Source organism: Myotis yumanensis, unplaced genomic scaffold, assembly GCF_028538775.1.
Source record: "Myotis yumanensis isolate MYYU_CA2020_CCGP unplaced genomic scaffold, mMyoYum1.0.hap1 SCAF_5, whole genome shotgun sequence".
NCBI lineage: Eukaryota > Metazoa > Chordata > Mammalia > Chiroptera > Vespertilionidae > Myotis > Myotis yumanensis.
In genome coordinates this window covers 73,493,853-73,516,594 of record NW_027223756.1, presented here as the reverse complement: position 1 = coordinate 73,516,594, position 22,742 = coordinate 73,493,853, and the positions used below count along the sequence as shown (strand labels likewise).

The 22,742-nt window shown below is 39.3% G+C and overlaps 1 protein-coding gene across 4 annotated transcripts in view; it reads left to right on the top strand.

Moving 5' to 3' along the window:
- MSRA (methionine sulfoxide reductase A) overlaps window positions 1-22,742 on the top strand; it is a 392,162-nt gene that overhangs the window by 270,200 nt on the left and 99,220 nt on the right. For all 4 annotated transcript variants that reach the window (XM_070415503.1, XM_070415505.1, XM_070415502.1 and 1 more), the window contains one exon: window positions 7,500-7,604. In XM_070415503.1, the coding sequence (XP_070271604.1) occupies window positions 7,500-7,604 (105 nt within the window). The remainder of the gene's footprint in view (window positions 1-7,499; window positions 7,605-22,742) is intronic.

Here is a 22,742-nt window from a genome sequence, read left to right as displayed (position 1 = left end):
GTTAGGGCATCCCGACAATGGCATGGATGCCTTTGTGAAATCACGTGTGTCCCACCACTTGAGATGTTCATCTGGGTGTTGCAATGGTGTAAAACAATGTGGCATTTGGCTAGTTGATCTTTCGAGTACCTTACAATCCTGAGACTTGATTAAAAAAATCTTGTCTGGTTTCTCTTCCTTGATATAGCTGCATTTATCAAATGCCTAATTTCATGACTTCCTTTCCCAACTTTGCATCAAAAGCACCCTTAAGGCTTTGTGAGGAGAATATGCCCAGGACTGACCCTAGGTCTCCTGTATCAGAACCCCAGTGTGAATAAAGTGGGAGATGGGAGCATTTTTTAAAAGTTTCACTCTAAGGCACACAGTTGGGAACCACTCTTGTGTTGCCCACTAATAACAAGGTGCAAGTAGGACTCATTTTTGACTTGGTGGTATAATTTAACAGCATCAAGGAGTCCTAGTTTCTTAGTGTGCAGTGCCCTTTTAAATTTAAATCAGGCCGTTTAATAAAGCTGTGTTTGATCTCTCTGCTTCAAGGGTACCGTGATTCTCGACTTGGCAGGTTAGTTTTGCTAATACAGTATCTCATAATTCCTGCCCATCTCATGGTCGCGTGGGAGCTGGTGCTGGTCTAGGAAATAGGCATTGATGAGCCCAGCCACATAGATCCTTTCATACACTTCATGTTCTGAAGAAATCAGCTCAAAGCATGTGCAGGCCTGCCTCTAAAATCAGCAGGTTGGATACAGAAGCTAGTAAGCTGCTCACTCCTGGACTAGTTACCTACTAGTTAGCTTTGTAGCAGTAAGAAAGCTCTAGGAGCATGAAGGATTAATGGTTGTCATTTATTGTTTTCTTGAGCAATTTTCTTGATCAAGTCCTCAACTGTGTTGCTATCACCCCTCGGAGAGAATAATCTCGGAAGGATGTGTCTGTATTAAATACACGCCAGAGGATTGTAAATTCCCTGCCATGTCCCCATGGTGGACCAAAAAAAAAAAAAAAAGAAGAGAGAGAAAGAAAAGAAAAAAATTACAATCACCCTAACAGTATTTGTTCTATTTTTTAATCAATAGGAAGCTTTTTAAAGCTTACATTTCTCTTTGGACACTTTAAGTGACTGATGAGACAAAAGAAAAAGAGCCAAGATAAAGTGACAGTATAGACACTCCTCAAATCCTATAATGAACTCCACAGGGCATCCAATTTTGATGTATTAGGACTTTTTTTTATAATGAGTACATTGTTGGAAATCACATTTTCTACCTGCAGGAGCTGGAGATGAAACTGAGCTGACATCTTACCTCTTTGTAGTTAATTAGCAAGAGGAAAGCAGTGTTTTCAATCTCGTATGGGAAAGGGGCAGTATTAGTCATCCCCCACTCTGCCTCTTCTTTCACACTTCTGGCTCCTTTGTGTGCTCTTTGATCTGGTTTATCGGTTTGGATGGGCCTTGTTGGCTGAGAAAGTTGAGGGGAGTTGAAGAATAGTTATTATTTAATGAAAAAATAACCATAGCTCACTTTTACCCACCATCTTGCCTGTAGGACCAATAAAATAGATCAGGTCCAGCAGGGATGGCTCGGTGGTTGAGCGTCATCAACCTGTGAACCAGGAGGTAGAGGTCGATTCCCGGTCAGGGCACATGCCCAGTTTGCAGGCTTGATCCCAGTGTGGGGCATGCAGGAGGCAGTTGATCAATAATTCTCTTTCATCACTGATGTGTCTATCTCTCACTCTCTTTTCCTCTCTGAAATCAATAAAAATATATTTAAAAAATAAAATAGATCAGGTCTTTTTCTTTTAGAGAGAAATTCCTTACCTGGACCCAGACTGCAGGCAGTGCCCAGGCTGCAAGTGTTCTTTGTTGTCACTGTATTAACAGTCGTTACTATTGGATCCCCAGCACTTAGCACAATGCCTGGAACTTAGTAGGCACTCAGTAAATATTTATTAATTAATGAATAAGTAAAACAATGTTCACCCATACAGTAAAGTGTTAAAGTTTCATCAATTGTATCTGATATCTTCCTCTGGGTAGTAACTGTGTCCATAGTAAGACATGTGGTGAGGTTTGCATAGAATTCAGTGGTTAGGGACAGAAACAGAGCAGAGCGTGTAAGTATGATTCCATTTAGGGTACTGGTCCGCAGGCAGGTGAGCAGGGCTGGGGTCAGCATGGCCACTCATCCAGGTGAAGGGAAGTCAGTGGTGGAAAAATCCAGCACAAAGATCCCTCCAATCTGTGTGTATTTATTAATGTCAGATCATGTGCCCAGTCCTACTGAGTAGGCCACCTGCCTGCTCTCTCTTCTCTCCTCACCTGCCTGATGTAGCAAACATTAATCAGGCTAACCTGGAAGAGTTGAAGATAACATTTCCCCCATGGGATGGAGAGCTATGACATAGGGCTTTTAAAAATTGGCTTATTTATCTTGGGGAGCTATTTAAAAACACCTGGCTGTGTATGGATGATTTGGCTCCTAAAAAGCTTCCGAGGTCTCCAGACTGCCCAATTTTTCTGACCCCAGAACTCCCCCCTATGTCTCTTCTAGGATGTTTTGTCTTGTAAGGAATGACTGCTCATATCTACCCCGTGAGGCCACACAGGGAAATGCCCAGGGAAGATATTCATCCTTTTCATTTGTTTTTTCAATATATTTTTGAACAACCATGTGAAAGCACTTATCATGCTGCTGTGAGTTGTTAACAAGCACGTTTGCACATCACATCTATTATGCTGTTTGCACAAAGTTATGTGAAGAAACAGCTAGAAGTATTTTTAAGATACAGCCTTTTATCTCTGGAAGCACCAGAAAGTATTTGCAGATTGGTTTCAGGAATCAAATTAGCCTAGCACATTGGTAAGTTCCTGGAGGCGTGGACACTTCTGTAAGTGGCTTCTAGCCCCTTAATCCCTTTGATCATTTGCACTGTGTATTTTTACACCGGCTCTTGTACTTTGGAGAAATAAAGTAAAGAAACTTAAAGGTGAGTTTGAGGAAGGCTTCTCTACACTTTGTTTATTAATTCAGGTGGATCTTGAATTTTAATGGTAATAGTTTCTTTTAAACAACCAAGCATTTTTCAAAACCTCTTCAAAAGTAATGTCAGTGCTCAGATTATGTCTGAAAGTGTTTGCTGGTGAGTGGAAATCTTTCCTGACCCTTTATTGCTGCCACAAAAGAAGAACCTAATTTTGGAACAGTCTTGCCAGCCTGGATGTCAGTTACCTCACAACTGTGACTTCTCACCTGGGCCACTGCCTGTGTTATATTTTCTGTCACTTGGTGACTTTAGGTATCTGAAGCCTGGCTCAGAGTCATACAAGGAGCCCAAGCCTCACCTCCCATTAACTCCTGGTTGGATCTTCGCTGGATCCTGTCACTTACTGGCTATGAGACATTGTGTGAAAAAGCTTGTGGAGAGGCCTTAGCTTTCTTATATGTAAAATGGGGAGCACATCTCTCTTGTAAAGTTGTGAGCAATATCTGTATGGCCATAGTTATAGCAGCATTATTCACCATAGCCAAAAGGTGGAAGCAGCCCAAGTGTCCTTGGAGAGATGGATGGATGGATAAACTAACTATGGTATATACATACAATGGAATATTATTTAGCCTTAAAAAGAAAGGAAATTCTGACACATGTTTCAACATGGATGAATCTTGAGGACATTATGCTAAGTGAAATAAGCCAGTCACACACAAAAATACTATATGATTACAATTATATCAAGTACCAAGGGTAGTTGAATTAAAGAGACAGAAGTGGAATGATGATTGCCTGAGAGGAGGAAGGAAATAGGGAGTACGTTCTGGAGATGGATGGTGGTGAGGGAAGCACAAGTGATTGCACTTAGTTGTACACTTAAATATGGTTAAATGGTAAATTTTATGTTCTATATATTTTCCACAATAGAAAAATTTGTTGTAAGCCTGAAAGAATATCAAGTAGGGAAAGTGCTTGCCATTTTATCAGCATTCAGTAAGAAGTAACAGCTTTTACCATGGTTGGGACATTGTATTCTAATGGTTACATGATATTTCATCCTGTGGCTCTGCCATAATTTGCTCCTTTTTGTTTGTTTGTTTGTTTGACTTATGGGTTACTTATAATACTCCACCATTGTAATGATGATGGAGTGAATTTTCTGTGTGTGCATGTCTCTTTTCCACTGTTTGGAGTTATATCTTTGAGATCTATTTCCTGGACCACTTAGGGTGAATTAATCTTAATCTGTGTGGCTTTTCTGCATATGCTAATGGTGTTTCAGAAGGGTGTAGTCACTGCACCAGTCAAGGGAACGTGCAGGTTCTAGAGCTCCTCATCAGCACCAAGGGCACTTGTAAGCAGTTTTACAAAATGTAATAAGGAAGAGATGGTACCTTAATGTTTCAATATGCATTTATTTCCTTTTATCACTAAAAACGGTGAGCATTTTTTAGTCTTGATTTACGTTTATATCTTTCTATGTATGATTACATCTTTTGCCTATTTCTAGTGTGGTTTCTATGCCTTTATTATGAATTATATGTGTCATGTTGGTAACATATTATTGCCATTTTTAATATTCTTAGGGCTTTACTTCTTATGTAGTTAAATCATATCTTTAAACATTTCAAAATACAAAATAATAATATTTTAAAATAGATCAAAAGTGGTTTTACAATAACATGATTATTATACTTAATGTATCTTCTTCCTATAATTTCCTCATTTTTCTTTTCATATCTGTTAGCATAAAATCTGTCTAGATGCTTAACTGACATGACTCTAGCATTTGAATTAAAATTATGTAGACTGATCAATTAATAAAATATTAATAACCCAATATAAAAAATGTATTACAAAAATTAGAAAAATAAAGAATTAAAATAGTTAATAAACATGACTTTTTAACTCACTAATTAAATTTATTAAAAATAAAATGATAGAATACTACAGTCTAGCTATAAACTGATAATGATCAAAAACATTGTAATAGTGACTGAGACTGGCCCTCAAATATGCTGCCAGTGGCAGCTTGACATTAGATATCAAGAAACTTAAAAACGTTTATATACATTGATTTAGAAATTCCACAAATATATGGCTTGAGGCAGCCTCAGAAATGTGAAAAGATATTTATATTCATAGATAAAAACAGGATTCAGTCTAAATGCCCAATGACAGGGAATGATTGAATAAGTAATAATAGTACAACCCTCTTTGGAGTGTTATATACTAGTAGTCACTATAAATGGTATTTTTTTTAAAATTTCAGTGATATGGGGAAATACAACATGCTGGTAAGTGGATAAAGCCTGATGCAGTGATTATACTAAAACAAGTTGTATGTGGCGGTGTGTGTGTGTGTGTGTGTATGTGTGTGTGTGTGTGTGTACATGCGCATATCTAGTACATATCCAGAAAGAGATGAGTAAAAAATATTGATAGTACTTATAAGGGAGGAGTATAGATGATTTTTGTTTTCTTTTTTATACTTCTCCACATTTTCTAAGCTTCATACTCTTTGCAAATTATTGTCTCTGTAATCAAACAAATTTAAATATGAAAGAAGATAAAATATAATGAATAGATTTTTTTTCCTTTTCTGGATTCGTGTTCACTTTGCTCTCTTTGCTTTGATGTGTTAGACAGAATCCTGGAAAGAAGTCATAAGGTATTTTTTCAGGTTATGGTCCAGAAATTCGCTAGCTATTTGACTTAGTGCAAATTTAACTTACACATCTTTTAATGTTTGTATTTGTAAAATGGGGAGTTTTACCTTCCCTGCCTACACCATAAGATGGTTGTGAGAATTAAGGTGGGACTACCAACAAATATGAAAACAGGGTTACAAATTGAGGTGTAAGTTCAAGGGATTCCTGGAACCGGCAAGGTTTGATAATTTGTTAGGACTCACTGAGCGCTGTTATTCTCATAGTTACAGATTATTTCGGGCAAATCGACCAAAGTAAGAGATGCATAGAGCAGAAACTTGAAAGATCCAGTGCAAAGCCTCTGTGTCCTGTCCCATACAGTCAGGGTGTTGCTCGCCTGTATGTTACTTCCTGGCATCCATGTATGACCATATGCCAGGGGTGGGCAAACTTTTTGACTCGAGGGCCACAATGGGTTCTTAAACTGGACCGGAGGGCTGGAACAAAAGCATGGATGGAATGTTTGTGTGAACTAATATAAATTCAAAGTAAACATCATTACATAAAAGGGTGTGGTCTTTTTTTTTTTTTTTTTTTTAGTTTTATTCATTTCAAACGGGCGTAGTTTGCCCACGGCTGCCATATGCAGAGAGTATGGCCAACCAGGAAACTGGTGAAAGCTTTGGTGTCCAGAGTTCTTATTGGGGCTTCATTACATAGGCATGATAGATAGATTGAATGATTGTCCATAGAATGGAACTCAGTCTGTGTTATCCCCACCCTCTGTCATATGGTTGGTCTTTAGCCCTCACCTTAACATTGTTGGGCATAGCCAACCTTATTCTAAGATTTGAGGAGCTGCTCAATCTTAAGATTCCCAAGCTCCATCTTAAGACTGTTGGTGTGAGAGCCCCACCCTAAAGAAGAACACTTCTACCAGTGACATAGATTACCATGACCTAGAGGCCTATGCAAAGGTCAGATAACTCTTTAGACGAGGCTAAATGTCTTACTACACATGAGAGGATCAAAGAGAGATGGACAACAAAGTTAAATATGGAGATGATGTTTGTATGGACGGTTCTATTATTTACTATGTCTTAACACTGTAAAATAAGGAAGGGCATGAATTCCGTAGGTATAAGTGATACTGCAAATATCCTTTTCACAGATCCACAGAATCTCGGAGACCACCTTTGAGAATGGGCGCAGGTGCTGGAGACAGACATTTGCTACAGTAGTTGTTTACCACATAGACAAAGTGGGCTGAGAAAGCACTTCCTGCCCCACTGGGTATCTGAACCTGACCTTGCCTCAGTGTTAACAGCTCAGCAAATTGTTCCTCTGTTAATGAATTTATCTAACATGAACAAGTTATAGGTCTGCATTTAACAAGTTTCTCTATTTGGCACCATCTCTCTCTGTATTGCAGCTGAGCTTCCTGCATACAGCAAGGGATGATGATAAAAATAAATCAACTCATTCCCCTTCGCAGGGTTTCAAATCTCAAGCACTATGTCAGAGGGGATCCATAAGGTTTCAAAAGGGTGAAATTGGAAAAATAAAAACGCGAGCTTGTTTTCTTGTGGAAATTTAAAGAAAAATAGAGCACTGTGGAGAATTCAGCATCGTCAGGAAACTTGATAAATGACAACTGCATGCTTTTAGGGGAAAAGAACCAGTGACAGAGACTTAGAACAAAACCTCAGCTGAAGCACAATTATGCTCCCACCCTTCCTTCAGAGAAAAGGATGTTAGCCTTGGTCTAGTGGGTTGTTGTTTTTTAATAAGTAACTTGTAATAAGTTGATGCTGTCAGTAAATTTTGGTTGTACATTCTGTTTCTTTCAAGGAAAAACTGGGCATGCCGAAGTAGTCCGGGTGGTGTACCAGCCAGAGCACATCAGCTTTGAGGAGCTGCTCAAGGTCTTCTGGGAGAATCATGACCCGACCCAAGGTAGATGAGTGAGCCAGTATTTAATTATCTTACTAATTACAGCTGGGATAATTAGTGTTTGAGCTGCATGGAAGAGATGAACCTTGAAATCACACTGGAGCTCAAGAATATGATTGCAGACATTTATTGATGGAGAAGAGGAGGGGCTGGGGAGAAAAAGGGTGAGAGAATAAAGGCGCAGCCACAGTCGGTGCCCCTCCCCCCTTTACAGCTGTCAGGGGTGGGAAAATTCCCACAGAGAAAGACGCCAGACAATAGAGGTTCGTTCACCTTTATTATTGCATTATTCCTCCTTAATGCAGTCTTTTGTGTACAAAATTAAAGTGTCTTTTAGCAGCTCCAAAGTTTTCTGATTTATGGTTCCTTTATTTCCCTGAATGTAGCCTTTCTCATCTTTTGACGTTATCGGGTGTGTGTTTTTTAATGTCTATGGGTGATAAAAAAAGAAAAAAGAACATAAAGGTAAAATGCAGTATTCAGTAGCTCCACAATGCTTTTGTTATTTAAATATCTCATTTGTCTTCTGTGAAATTTGTTATATGGAAATATTAATATATTTGTGTTATAAACAATGGTGGCCAGAAATTTTATTTGAATGTACACACAAGCAAAAATCCCATGTTGGCAAATATCATTGTAATATTCAATAATAGAGCCATTTCCAGATCTCATCCTAACAGCCTTACGATCACTGCTTTGCCAATGGGATGATCTGATATTATGAGGCTTATGAGCTGAAAAGTCCTATATGATTTTCACAAACCCTGTTCATTTAGCCATCAGTCTATTTAAAAATGCTTCCCTTTAGTGTCAGGTTTTTGTGTAGCGGGTATGCTGTGTTGGCAGTTTCCTGGTGAATGGATGTCTTTTTCCACATGCTCATTGTGCTTTGTGCTGGAACCTTAATGTGATTCAGCAGCAGAGGCTGCTGGGTCCTGGTTCTGAGAACCTCCCAGTGTCAGTGTGATTTGCCAAAGGGTGAAGGTCAGAGCTAAGACAAGAATAACAAATTGATAAATGAACCAGGGTAAGGCAAGCCCAGGATACAGGCAAATCCACCAGGGGGGATGAAGGCCTAGGAAGGAGGCCAGGAACCAGTTTTCCATTTTAGTAAAGTGTGGCTAGACATGGGGGGATGAGTCTCTGGTGGGAGAGCAATGATGTAGGGGACAGGGGTAGGGAGGACTGGTAGGGCAAGAATACTATAATCAGAAGGTTCAGGTGTCACCCCAATGTGGACTACCAGCCTCCTGTCATCAAGTGAGACAGGCTTGGTTCAGTGGAAGCTGTGCCTGATGAGCTCTTAAAGGTGATCACTAGGAGCAGCCATTCAGCCATTTGCCTCTCAAAGCCAAGGGTTAGGGCAGGTTGCTGAGAACTCCAAAATTCTCAATGGAAACGCATACCAGGAGCCAGTAAGCTTGAAGTCATGTAGGAGACAGGCTCCTACAGATCCCTGAAGTTGGGTATGCACCATTTGGCCATGCCAGCCATAATGCCATGATATGAAAGAATCACCTTATGCTTAGCCCTGGTAAAATTTTGAAAAGGGTGAAGTCTGTTATCCACTTTTCTCTCCTTATTTCTCTTAAATTCTCACCAATTTTATCATATTTTTACCAGTACACCTCAGATAATTAGGTCACTAGTACTGGCCCCTGAATCTCATGGGGAAATTCTACTTTAGAAAAGAATCTTAAAAGAACCTCTTGGTCTTCCATCCCACATGTTAAATTTATCTCAACTGTGCCTTAGCCCTTTTTGAAATCCTTTGTTTACTATCTAATTTGTTAGGGATGAAATAACAGAGTACCTAAGACTGAGGTGGCTTAACCAACAGAAACTTGTTTTCTCACGGTTCTGAAGGCTGGAAGTCAGAGATGAAGGTGTTGGCAGGGTTGGTTTTACCCTGATTGTCTTTTCTCTTTGTCTTCACACAATCTTCTCTGTGTGCATCTGTGTCCTAATCTCCTCTTACTATAACATCATCACTCAGATTTAATTAGGGCCCACCCAAATGACCTCATTTAATCTTTTTGTTTAATGGTGTGGGTTTTTTTTTTTATTGATTTCAGAGAGGAAGGGAGAGGGAGAGAGAGAGATAGAAACACCAATGATGAGAGAGAATCATTGATTGGCTGCCTCCTGCATGCCCCACACTGGGGATTGAGCCCAAAACTTGGGCATGTGCCCTGACTGGGAAGCAAACCTTAACCCCTGGTTCTTAGGTCAACACTCAACCACTGAGCCACTCAGCTGGACTGGCCTCATTTAGTCTTAATCTTTAATGACTATCTCCAAATATGGTCATGTTTTGAGGTACTGGAGGTTAGGGTTTAAAATTATGATTTGTGGGTACTAGGGAAATACAATATAGCTCATAACACTAATAGTACACCATTTTGGTTTGTGTACTATTCTTCTTGGGCTATTTTTATTCTAACTGGGGTGCATAAACTGGAAAAGACTTTAGAGGTCATCTTGTTAAACTTCAGCTTTAGTTCTACAAGCCAAAAGATGAAATTGTGGTTTAAGGACCATGGGATTTGATTATTGAGTGACATTTTTACACGGATATTTGGACAAATTGCACAGCTAGGAGGAGAGTTTCTCTGCCCTTTCATATATTTGTTCCTGCTTAGAATAGTGCTTGATGCAATATACACGTCACTCATAGTAAATCACAAGATATCTGATCTTCCCACGTTATTATTAGAATTACCTTTTTGGATAGTTTAGTGTAATGGGCCGTGGTAACAATCGTTCTCTGCCTTGCAAGGTTTCCCATGAACCTTCTGGAAAAAAAGGCCAAATGAGTGATCACATGAGCCAGGCCTGGCCAATCACAGTATCTTTTCCTGTTGTCAACAATGTTTGATCCAAAGAACAGTCATGTGACCCAAGCAGGACCAATTAGAGTCCTTCCCCAGGACTCTTGATGAGAGAAACTAGTGTTCTCACTTTATTGGGTGCCAAGGTGATGGTGTACTGAGCATGGAAAGAGTCTGTTCACAGGATAAGCAAGGGAAGAAGATGAGAAGACACTGAGAAGTGAGAGTTGGAAAGAGAGAACCTTCAGGAGACTTGGGGCTCTGAAACTTCATGCTCCTACAGTTCTTCCTTCAATTCTGAGAGTTCTCCTTGTAGCATTCCAAGCAGTGGGGACTAATACATATCCTCCTCTTTCCTCTTTTTTACTAAAGCTAGTTTGTTGGCTTTCTACTACTTGCAATAACAAAAGTCCTGAATAATTCCCCTATTCAGCTTAATCATTGTGCTCATTATTTTCAATAACTATTAGCTAACCATGTTCATTTGGCTCTATAAATCTGAGGTCTAAAGCCATTTTGTTAATAGTTTTACCATTGACTCAGACATGGACTGAAGGACATAATAATTGTTTCTTCAAGACTGGTTGGTGGTTTGATTAAAGGGTTCCTTGGTAATTCAGAATTCAGAATTGGGTTTGAGATTTGGGATCTTTGACCTAAGATCATATCATATCCATATCTTCTCTCCATATTTCTGAATTACTATGAAAGATATTAATTAACAAATTTTATCTTGTTTCTACTCTGTTAGCTAGGTATTGTGCAAGGTGGTGCAAAATCACTAAGTGGTCTGGAATAAGTAGAAGTATGGTTAATGCATAGGGAAAATGTATTCCTAAAGGAAGAAAATGGTTTAATCTCAATGTACTGGAATCAAATGAGCATTTAGATAAATGTCTATAAGACCATAGACCAGCGGTTCTCAACCTGTGGGTAGCGACCACTTTGGGGGTCGAAAGACCCTTTCACAGGGGTCGCCTAAGACCATCGGAAAACACATATATAATTACATATTGTTTTTGTGATTAATCACTATGCTTTAATTATGTTCAATTTGTAACAATGAAAATGCATCCTGCATATCAGATATTTACATTATGATTCATAATAGTAGCAAAGTTACAGTTATGAAGTAGCAACGAAAATAATTTTATGGTTGGGGGTCACCACAACATGAGGAACTGTATTAAAGGGTCGCGGCATTAGGAAGGTTGAAAACCACTCCCATAGTCCAAAATATTAACCCGAAATCATTAAAACTAACATATGTTAAAACTGGAACATCAAAAGCAAAGAAACATAAGTTCAGAATAATCCTGGTATCAATGGATTAACTATTTCCAGGGAGCCCTGACATCCTAAGACATATCTTTACCTGTAATTTTTCTGAGGTAAGAATTTGAAGCTCACTTCCTGAATGATGGGCATATATATGGTCATGTAGCAGGAGATAGCTGGGCTGCACATGAACTTGATCCTTTGACCACAGCTTCTCAATTCTCTTCTTGTCATGTTTCCCAGTGAAAAGTGGCACAGAAAAGAAAAGCATCCCTTTGTCCAAATGAGGTAAATAGAGACATTTAAGACTGAGTGCTGACTCAGAACATGGACATTTCGGAGGCAACAAGTGGCATGTTGGATCTGGTGGAGACTCTGGTCTGTGAAGCAATAGGTTCTTTTCCAGAAACAAGAGTGACTCCTAAAACTGCCTAAGGAATGTTCTTGCCTTTACCAGAATTGCTTGTCACCAGAAAGACAAAACTTGAGTAAAAGTGGAGAAGGCATTGACCTTTGATGTGAAGCTGTACCCAGAAAACACACAATTCTCCACAGAACTATGACTCAAGATAACTGTGTTTTAATTAGCATGTTGAAAGACTTTAGTACCTTGTTTACAAAATCATTAGGGATTTGAAGGGGCCACTTAAATGTTTTAGTTCTAATTTACTTCATTTTGTGGGAAAAGCAGTCTTCCTGAATATTTGCATATGTGGGATTCTTGCTAATGTCAAGTGTCTACTGTGGAAGAAAAAGCAGGAATTTCAGCTTAATTAAAGTCAGCTTTATTAACTCAGGTATTCATGGCATAGATTAGACAGAGAATACCCTGCATGTTCTTCACTGCTTCCAAGTACTAAAGGCGGCTCTCACAGTCTCCATCCTGATGGGAAGGAGGAAGTCCCCGTGTCTTCCCTTTTGAAGGGAGCAAAACCCATAAGAGAACTATTAGAAAGTGTAGGCTTCTAAAGATATAGGTGGGGCCAGACACCTGTAATTCCACAGCCAATATGCAGTGAGTCCTGAGAGAGTACCACTCAATGGGGCGTAGCAGACCTAATGGCATCATTATACATTTGGCCAGTAAATAGGGTAGATTTTTCTCTTAATTTACCGATTACCACAAAACCTGTACTTTTGCCGGAGCTTTCAGATAGCACTGTTTAAGCTACTATGTCCTAGTCTGTCTTTCTTTTTTATTCATTGGAGAAATAAAGTTCTTCCAGGCTTCTAAGGGTAGACTGGGGCATGCCCATTCTTGACCATACGGTCCCCAAGCTCCTCTGGTCTCCAGGCAACATGGCAGAACCTGAGATTTATATTTGGGTTCTGGCCCCAGCTGGATCTCTTCCCAATCTTGCAACCTTGGCCAAAACAATTATTCATTCTGAACCTCTGTTTTCAGAAGAAGGGATACTAATGTCTATATAGCTTACTTCATGGGCCATGATTAGAATGAAAATAATCTGAAAATAACTTGAAAATGGTTAAGTACCATGCAAATGACAGGCATTGTTATGTTCTCGATACAACAACACAATTTCACCAGGTCTATTTATTTTTATATCCATATTGATAAATGTTTTCATGGAGCTCCCTGTGATATAGTTGGGCCCTTAGTATATTTTTTAAAGCAAATATATTAAAATGCTACTATGAATTGAATCACACTTTAAACTGAATGCCTATTTTATTAACCAACACAATGTCCCCATACCTCCGGAAAATGGAAATTCTTACACACATAATGTGTCCTACAGCCTCTACCATACCTGCTGTGCAGGTGGATTTTGTACCTCTTGCAGTAGCTCCAGGCCTTCCTGGTGAACTGTGGCCACAGGTGGGGGCTGCTCCAGAGAACTCCTGAAGGAGCAGTGGCCTTCCTGCAGAGGCCTCCTGGCTAAGACTAGGCATCGAACCCATATCAGTTTCCTTACTTCTGTGGTATTGGAATTTTAGCTGGATATGCTTCTACCCATAGCAACTAAATTTCCCAGAAGCCTTATGGTTAAGTATGGCCATGTGTCAAATTCTGACTCCCTGGCCATGACTACAAGTGATGGTGCACAACTTCTGGGTTGTGTGCACTGAGAGGAAGGGATGTTCTCTTCCTCCTCCTCCCTTCCCACAGGTTGCATGTGCTTGTAGTGGTGAACTGTCTGGACCACTGGGATGGGGGCTTTACACTTGTAATTGAGACATTACAAGATAGAAGGCTCCAGAGTTATCATCCCAGGCTGGACTCTATACAAGAACTGTCTTCTTTAAGCTACTGTTATTTTGGTTTATTTTAGGCTTTTTTATTTTCTACAACAGATGAAACTCTATCCGTACTAAAATAGCCTTCAACTCTAAGCTGATGAACTCCTAGTCACTCCTCTGAAGATCTTAATTAAAATTTTCCCCAATTAAATGTCTTTAATGAAATCTGTTAAGAGTATGGACTTTGGGGTTAGAGGAGATATGGCTTTAATTGGGTATGCCACGTGCTAGCTGTGTGGCCTGGGAAAGTTGCACAGCCTTACCAAGGCTTGTTTCTCTCTCCCCCACTTGACCACTGGGTCCTAACTGTATTGTTTCTCATCTGGCTGCTACCAGTAGCTTTCTAACTGACCCGTCTTGTCCTTTCCTAACCCATTCTCCATAATGACCTGTTAAACACACAAAACAAAGTATGTCCCTCTCTTAAAGCACAGGGCTTAAAGCACAGGGCTGGTTGTCTCTTTTCTTTGGGACAACAATACAGACATTACCTTGGTCAGCATGGCCAGGGATTAGCTGCTTGGTGCCTACCCCTCCCCAGCCCTTACACAGCATTTCTGTTACTGTGGCCTTTGTACACAAGGACTTTCTTGCCTTGGAGCCTGCACCTACTGTTCAATCTACCCACAGCTCTTGGCCTGATTGACTCCTTCCTTTTCTTCAGCTCAAAGTGTTCTGTCTTCAGAGAGGTCTTCCCCGATCTACCTGAACGGAAGTACTTTCCCTCAGCCCCACTCCCAGGTTTCTCTATCACTGCACTCTCCTTCCTGCCTAACATTTATTACAGGTACAATGATTTGTCTGCTTACTTGTTTATTAACTATCTCCTCTTCTAGAAACTAAGCTTCATATTAAATATTTTCTCATTGAAAAATTAATGGGTGAGTCTCACTTTCCCCATTAGTAAAACAGTTCCTGTCCCATGAGTGTGTGTCAGGATGTGTGAGGGAGTGTAGTCTGTTGGGCAGAACCCAGTACCAGGCAGAGTGTAGGACAGTACTTGTCCTGCCTGGGTGAGAGCCATGGCACCAGCTCCTGGTTATTTGCCCTACTCCTTCTTGAACCCCAGTATTTCTCCACTTTTCCTCTATGATCTTCCCCCAGCAAATGTCCTCAATACTCCCGATCATCCTCTACTTGGTTTATACCCTTTATCCTCAGTTGACTCCTCAGTGCCTCTTTTCCTCTCATACCCACATCCCCTCCCATAGCGAGCTCCCAGTGGTCCTCTGAAAGCTTTGTCAGGCCTGCCCAGTGGGCCACACTATCTGTGGTGTTAGGTCTCATGAGCCCCCAGGACCACACACGCTGGTGCCGTAGCCCTCAGATCCATGAGTAGGGAATTAATGTGGCTCCTCAGTCCTTGGCTGGAACTAGAGACCCCTATGGACTCTCCTCCATTCAGTGCCCTTTGATCCCACTTCCCCCTTCTCCTCTCCCCACTCAGCATCACTTCAGGTGGGCTGTTCTCATGAGGCCCCCAGAGAATCAGGGGTGGGTTCGTCCATTCCATCTTGAACAGTTTGCTTCATAACCTCTTTCCAGGTGCACAGTAGAGAAGCAAGCTCCCCCGCCCTGCTGTCTACTGGGAAACATTAATTGGAGAGAGAAAAACCCTACTTTCCTTCTGTTTCTCACCAAGTTGGCATCAATTAAGAGTGGTGTTCATATATTTGAACTTGCCAAATTAATACCTGAACTTTGTTGTGCTGACCCTTTTAAGTTAGTTTTTTAGATAAGTCACCAATTCTGAAGGACTATCTTTTTTTTAGACCATGTACAAGGAATCCATCATCTGCAAATAATTAGACAGTAGAAATTACATTGTATTGCTAATGAGCAGATGTGCATACTTATAGTGGAGGAACAGCTGCACACATATAAAATGCAAAAACGACCCAAACCCGGCATTATGATTTCTGAAAGGGACTCCATTCTTTTAAGAATTTTAGAAACAGAAAAAAATGAAACAAAGAATTTAACCGACATTTTTCTTTATTAATTGTTCTCTGAGTTGCACTTTTCCCTGCATAACATTATCATACATGTACATAGTATTTTTGCTGTTTGCAAATGTGCTATTTGCACTTTCAAATCCCTCTTTCATATAATACTATGGAGCTTATATTTAACATTTTTTCTTTGCATTTCTAGTACTGTAAGGGTTTAAGGGTTTGGTGCCTCCAAACTAATAAAAGACCTTCCCCCCCCCCCCCCCCCCGGGTGTTTTCTCTGGGCTGGGCATGGTGCTAAGTGTTTACATCCACGCAGTCCCATTTGATCCTTAAAGTCACCTGTGAACAAATGGTCTTGGACCCGTTTTACAGATGAACAAACAGGCGCAGAAAGGTGAAGTGATTTGCCATGAGCCGATGAGTACTAATGGGACAGAGCTGGGATTTGGACCTAAGGCACAATTCCAAAACTTGTGTTCTTTCCATATGTGGCGCATGATTCCACGTTGTTACACAATGCCATTAGCCAACAGAAAGAAAGAAAAAAACACCCATGGCTGGAAATAGTAGCACATTATCCATCAAACATTTTCTGTCCTCATAAGTTCCTTATAATTCTGTTAAGGATTTTTAAGACGAAGTTCAAATAGGCTTTTGAAAACTTTCAGCCAGGAAGAATTCCACATATTTTACGTAGGAATGATTAGATTGTTTAAAGTTTGAATAAGTTTCTAAAATGATATAAAATCAATAAAAAGAAATGAAGTCAGAAGAATTGTATTGCTTCACACAAAATAGTTCTAAATTAAAGCAAAATAAGAGCTGATAGCACTGACAGGAGCTAGGACTTCCAGGTGCTGGAAATGGCGAGGTTATTCAGGTTAACTCTCTCATCAAAAGCAACTGAAAATGTTGGATAAGATATAAAAATATATTAAACATGTCACATCAAAGAGCTTACAAAATGATTAGGAATTACCAGGTAAAATTTGCCAGACTAAAAGTCCATTTTTCTAGGGAATTTGCCAATCCCAGAAAAGTTGAATTTTGGGGGACTTATTAAGGGTATAGAGGGTGTGACCAACACAATTAAAGCACTTGACCTTGGATAGCTATTAAACACTGTACCCTATACCTTTGTCTTTTAAAAAAATCCTTACCTGAGGATATGTCCCTATTGATTTTGGGGGCAGGGAAAGAGAGAAACATCTATTGGCTGCCTCCCATATGTGCCCTGACTAGGGATCAAACCTGAAACCCTCCTGGTGCACAGGATGCACTCTAATCAACAGAGCCACCCGGCCAGGCAATCCTATACCTTCTTAATCACACATGGAACATAATGTCTCAGTACATTGCAAAGGGACTAAAATAATAGAGATTATGTTTCTCTTGCCAGAATGCAATTATGCTAATATTGCATATAGTGTCTTTGCTCTTTGCAAATATGCTATTTGCACTTTCAAATCCCTCTCTCATATAATACGATAGAGCTTATGTTTAACATTTTTCCTTTGCCTTTCTAGTGCTATAAGGGTTTAAGTGTCTGGTGCTACACACATCTCTAATTATGTATAATAGTGTAATTATGCTAGCAAAAAGATGTAGAAAATACTCTTGAAATTTTCAAAATATCTTATAGATCAAACATAAGTCAGTATGGAAATGAGAAAATATTTTGAACCGACTGGAAATGAAAATACGATACATCAATACTTACAGGGCATAGCTAAATCAGTTCTTAGTGGGAAATATAGAGCCTTAAATCTATCCATAAGAAGAGGAAAAAGACTGAGCTGAACATCTACCTCAAGGACTTAAAAAATCAACAGCAAAATAAACCAAACAATGAAGAAGAAAAATAATAAAGAGAAGTAAATGAAATGGAAAGTAAATGCATAGTACAGAGAATCAATGAAGCTAAAAGTTGATACTGTATTTCAAAATGGCTAATAAAATTGATAAAACCTTGGTACACTGATCAAGGAAAAAATGAGAAGGCACACATAACTAATCTCAGGAATTTAAAAAATGGGATATCACTACAGATAAGCAACTTTGTACCAATAAACTTGAAATATTAGATAAAATAAATGTCTTAAAAATAGGACTTTAATAATAAAACTACATAGGCCTATAATCAATAGAAATTGAATCAATATTTAAAAAGCTTTTCATAAAAAACTCCACTAAGTTCAGATGGCCTCATCAGTGAGTTCTACCAATATTTAAGAAAGAAATAATTGCAATCTTCCACAAACTCTTCCAGAGATTAAAGAAAGATACAATTTACCTTATGATTTTCCTTAGAGAGAGAAAGAGAGAGAGAGAGAGAGAGAGAGAGAGAAGAGACATTGATATGAGAGAGAAACATTGGTCAGCTGCCTCCCAAACATGCCCTGACTGGAGATGGAACCCAAAACCTGGGTATGTGCCCTGACTGGGAATCAAACCCTCCACCTTGTGGTGTATGGGACAATCCCAACCAACTGAGCCACACTGGCCAAGGCTCATCTTATGATGCTTACATAATCTTGATACTAAAATCTGACAATGTAAAAAAAGAAAATTATAGTTCAATTTTACTCATGACATATATGCAGAAATTTTAAACAAAAGTATTAGCAAACTGAAGTTAGTATTATATAGTAAGTATAATACATCATGACCAATTTAGGTTCTTCCAAGGAATGCAACTTGGTTTAGCATTTTAATGTTAACCAATGTAATTTACCCCATTAGCAGATTAAAAGAAAAAAAAGTATAATTATTAAAATAGTTACAGAAAAGGTGTTTAAGTCAATTATGCATTGAACAACAATTTAAAAATCTCTCTATATAAAAGGTTAATATGCTAAGTGTCCCTCTGACCTGTCGCTATGATGTGCACTGACCACCAAGGGGCAGACGCTCAATGCAGGAGCTGCTGTGATGCACACTGGCCATTTACAAAGAGACGGCACCAGGGACCTGGCGCGGACAAAGCAACACTAGGCTTCCCCCAAGTGGGACACAGGCCCCGCCACCACCCCAGAGCAACACCCCACCAAATTGCAGCCAACACTGCCAAGACCCATGGCGCAAAATGGGGCCCACAGCCCAGCCCAGCCTGGAAATGGTCGCTGTGGACTCTGGGTAATGATGTCAGATAGCAACACCCAGCTTCCTCTCCCTAGCGACTAACCTCCTTGCAGTTTCTGCAGCCCAGGAACATGACTTGCTTTATAGCAAGGTGCAAACATTTTATACTTTAACCAAATGTCTGTGAAGTGTTTCCCGTGCCTCATCTCATTTGATCCTCACAGAAGTCCTGAAGTAGATAGATAGGGGACTTGGTAGAATCCTATTTTCTTTGCATTAGCCAGAAAACAGAGATTTAGAAAGTTTAGAAACTTGACCCTACTGAAAAGCAGTAAGAAATGGTGGACCTTGAAAATGACTTCAGAATATAGTCAAACACTGCTGCAGTTAAATATTTTACCCTTTGTTCTCCCTGTGTGATCTGCAATAATAATCTGCTTCATGTTTATATTTACTGCTGTGTTGCTGACAATGACCTGAAAGAGAAGTTGGGGTGCTTCACTGGGCTGGAAAAAATTTAGCTACATCAGAAAGCAGGTCTAATTAAGCAAGTTTATTCTACATATATAAAAGGCTAAGTTGACTCGCTCACCTGTGATACATAGAAAGCTCTCTCTAGCGCCAATCACACATGTGTGTTTTGATCTTTCATTGTCCATTCCAAATTTGGTTGACACTTCTATTATAGAGAAAAGACAAATAGTGATATTAAAATATTTCTTCTAATTAATTTCCTTTCAATGTGCATGAATCCATGCACTGGGCCACTAATATAAATATAAAAGATTACTTTCTTAATCTGATAAACAATATATAAAAAAATCTACAGTAATTATCATACTTATCAGTGAAATATTGAGAAACTCTAATGATGCCATTACAACTTCTAATGAGCTTTGTACTGTGGTTCTTGGCTCATGCAGTGAGTCAAGGAAAGAAAAGTGATTGAAAAATATGGCATATACCTGTTTACCTTTTCTCACCTGGGCAACATTTCCCATCCTTCCTTGTAGTGGCCACATGACTAAGTTCTTGCCAATGGGATGTGAGCATAAATGACAGGTGATACTGATGGGTCTGGCCCATAAGTACCTCCTGCATGATCTTTGAACTTCTCTCTTCATCTGTCTGCCAACTAAATGTGGAGTCCAGGGCAAACCTTTGAAGTAACATCTTGAAGATAGTTAAGCTTCCATCAGGCTAGACCTTGAAAGAGTTCATGAAACAGAACCATTTCTAACTCCTCTTTACAAATTGGATTTTGCATGATCAAGAAATAAACTTTTTTTTTTTTAAACTAGTTTTTTGTTTTTTTTTTTAAATATATTTTATTGATTTTTTACAGAGAGAAAGGGAGAGGGATAGAGAGCCAGAAACATCGATGAGAGAGAAACATCAATCAGTTGCCTCCTGCACGCCCCCCACTGGGGATGTGCCCACAACCAAGGTACATGCCCTTGACCGGAATCGAACCCGGGACCCTTGAGTCCGCAGGCCGACGCTCTATCCACTGAGCCAAACCGGTTCTGGCAACTATTTTTTTTAAAAAGAAATAAACTAGTAACTTAAGCCAGTGGAATTTCAGGGTTTATTTATTTACCAGGAATTGGTACCTTGAAGTAGAGTGCTACCAAAAACTCTAGAAAATGTGGCACTTGCTTAATGGTTGGGCAGCTGGAAGGGGAATGCATTTTTAATAAATATGATAAGATGATTTGGATTTTCACATGAGGAAACATTCAATTAGATTTCTACCTTGCACCATACATAAAATCCAATTCCAAGTACATTAAAGACCTAAGTGTGAAAGCAAAACTCCAGAACTCCAAGTAGATAATATCATGACAACTTTGGGTTTGAAACACATTTTTTTTTTAAGCAAGACCCCAAAAGCATTACTCATAAGGGGAAAACATTCGGTAAACTATATTTAAACTTAGCCTGGCCAATGTGGCTCAGTTGTTGAGCATCGACCCATGAATCAGGAGGTCACTGTTAGATTCCAAGTCAGGGCACTTGCTTGCATTGCAGTTTCCATTCCCCAGTAGCTGGTGTGCAACCAATCGATGATTCTCTTTCACTATTAATGTTTCTATTTCTCTCTCCCTCTCCCTTCCTCTCTCTGAAATAAATAAAAACATTTTTTAAAAAGAAAAAGCTATATTAAAATCATAGCTTGGTTCATAAAAAAATAAAATGTAAGAACAGAGAGGTTATATTTTATAAAAGATTAGTATCCAGGATATATAACAATAGATTTTAAAAATATCTCCATTGGATTAAAAAAAAAAGACCACTGAATAGAAAAATGGGCAAAGCACTTGAATAGTGGTGAGAAAATGTGAAATTATAGTCAATGTCATTATTAATCAGAAATGCAAATTAAGTTCTAGTGAGATTCTATTTCATATCAAGCATAAAGTCTCATGCAATGATGCAGGTTTTGTAAATTGGTACAACTCTGGAAACCAGTTCAGTGTTCAGTTAAGTTAAAGACATGCAAATTCCATTAGCCAACAATTCTATCTCTAGGTATTACAGAATACATGTCAAAAATGTTCTTAGCAGCCCAAGCTGGTAATATTCATCATCAGTAGAATGGATAAATCAGTTGCAGTCTATTATACAATAGGATATTATGAAACAATGAAAATGAAGAAAATAAAAAGAATCTCATGAACATAATAGTATGTGAAGTATTAAAATTACAGTGTAATTTTATTTAAATAAATTTCCAAAGCAGGCAAAACTAAACTATGTTGTTTCTTCTGTGTGCCTAATACAACAAGGAAATTATGGTCACAAAAATCAGGCATGGTTATAACTAGAGAGAGAAGTAGGGTCTGTTATCAGTAGGGATACATAGAGGGCTTTCAAAGGTGCTGGCAACACTTTATTTCTTGACATGAGTGGTGGTTATAGAATGTGAACACTTCAATAAACTGTGGTTTGTTTTATGTACTTTTGTACATTTATGTACCTTTCTGTAATAAGATCTAGAAATGACAAAGGTTAATATATTGATTGCTATTCCTGCTAACAATATGAACAATGTCCATGATGAAGCACAAACTTTGTGAATGAGTGTGCACATGTGTGCTGATACTGATACAAATGTGAACATCTTGTAAGTATCATTTACATGCCTAATGTTCTATAGTGGAATACTCTGGCTGACTCATTCCTACAAAACTTTAAGACTTGGATAAGAAATGGTGACATAGAAATTTTACTATTTTGAAAGTTTTTAAATACATTCTCTGGTAATTTGAACATTTTAAGACACATTATTTGGTAAAATTTGTAAGTTCAAACGGATGTGGAGTCTCAGACATCCTAAGAAAATCCTGTCTAATAAAAGAGTAATGTGTAAATTGACCATCACTCCAACACACAAGATGGCCGCCCCCATGTGGACACAAGATGGGTGGCAGGGGAGGGCAGTTGGGGGCGACGGGGCCTGTAGGAGAGGGTAGTTAGGGGCAATGAGGCTGGCAAGGGAGCAGTTAGGTGTTGATCAGGCTGGAAGGGCAGTGGTTAGGGGCAATCAGGCAGGCAGGCAGGCGAGTGGTTGGGAGCCAGCAGTCCTGGATTGTGAGAGGGATGTCCGACTGCCCATTTAGGCTCGATCCCGGTGAGATCGGGCCTAAATGGGCAGTCAGACATCCCTCGAGGGGTCCCAGATTGGAGAGGGTGCAGGCTGGGCTGAGGGACACATACCCTCCACCCCC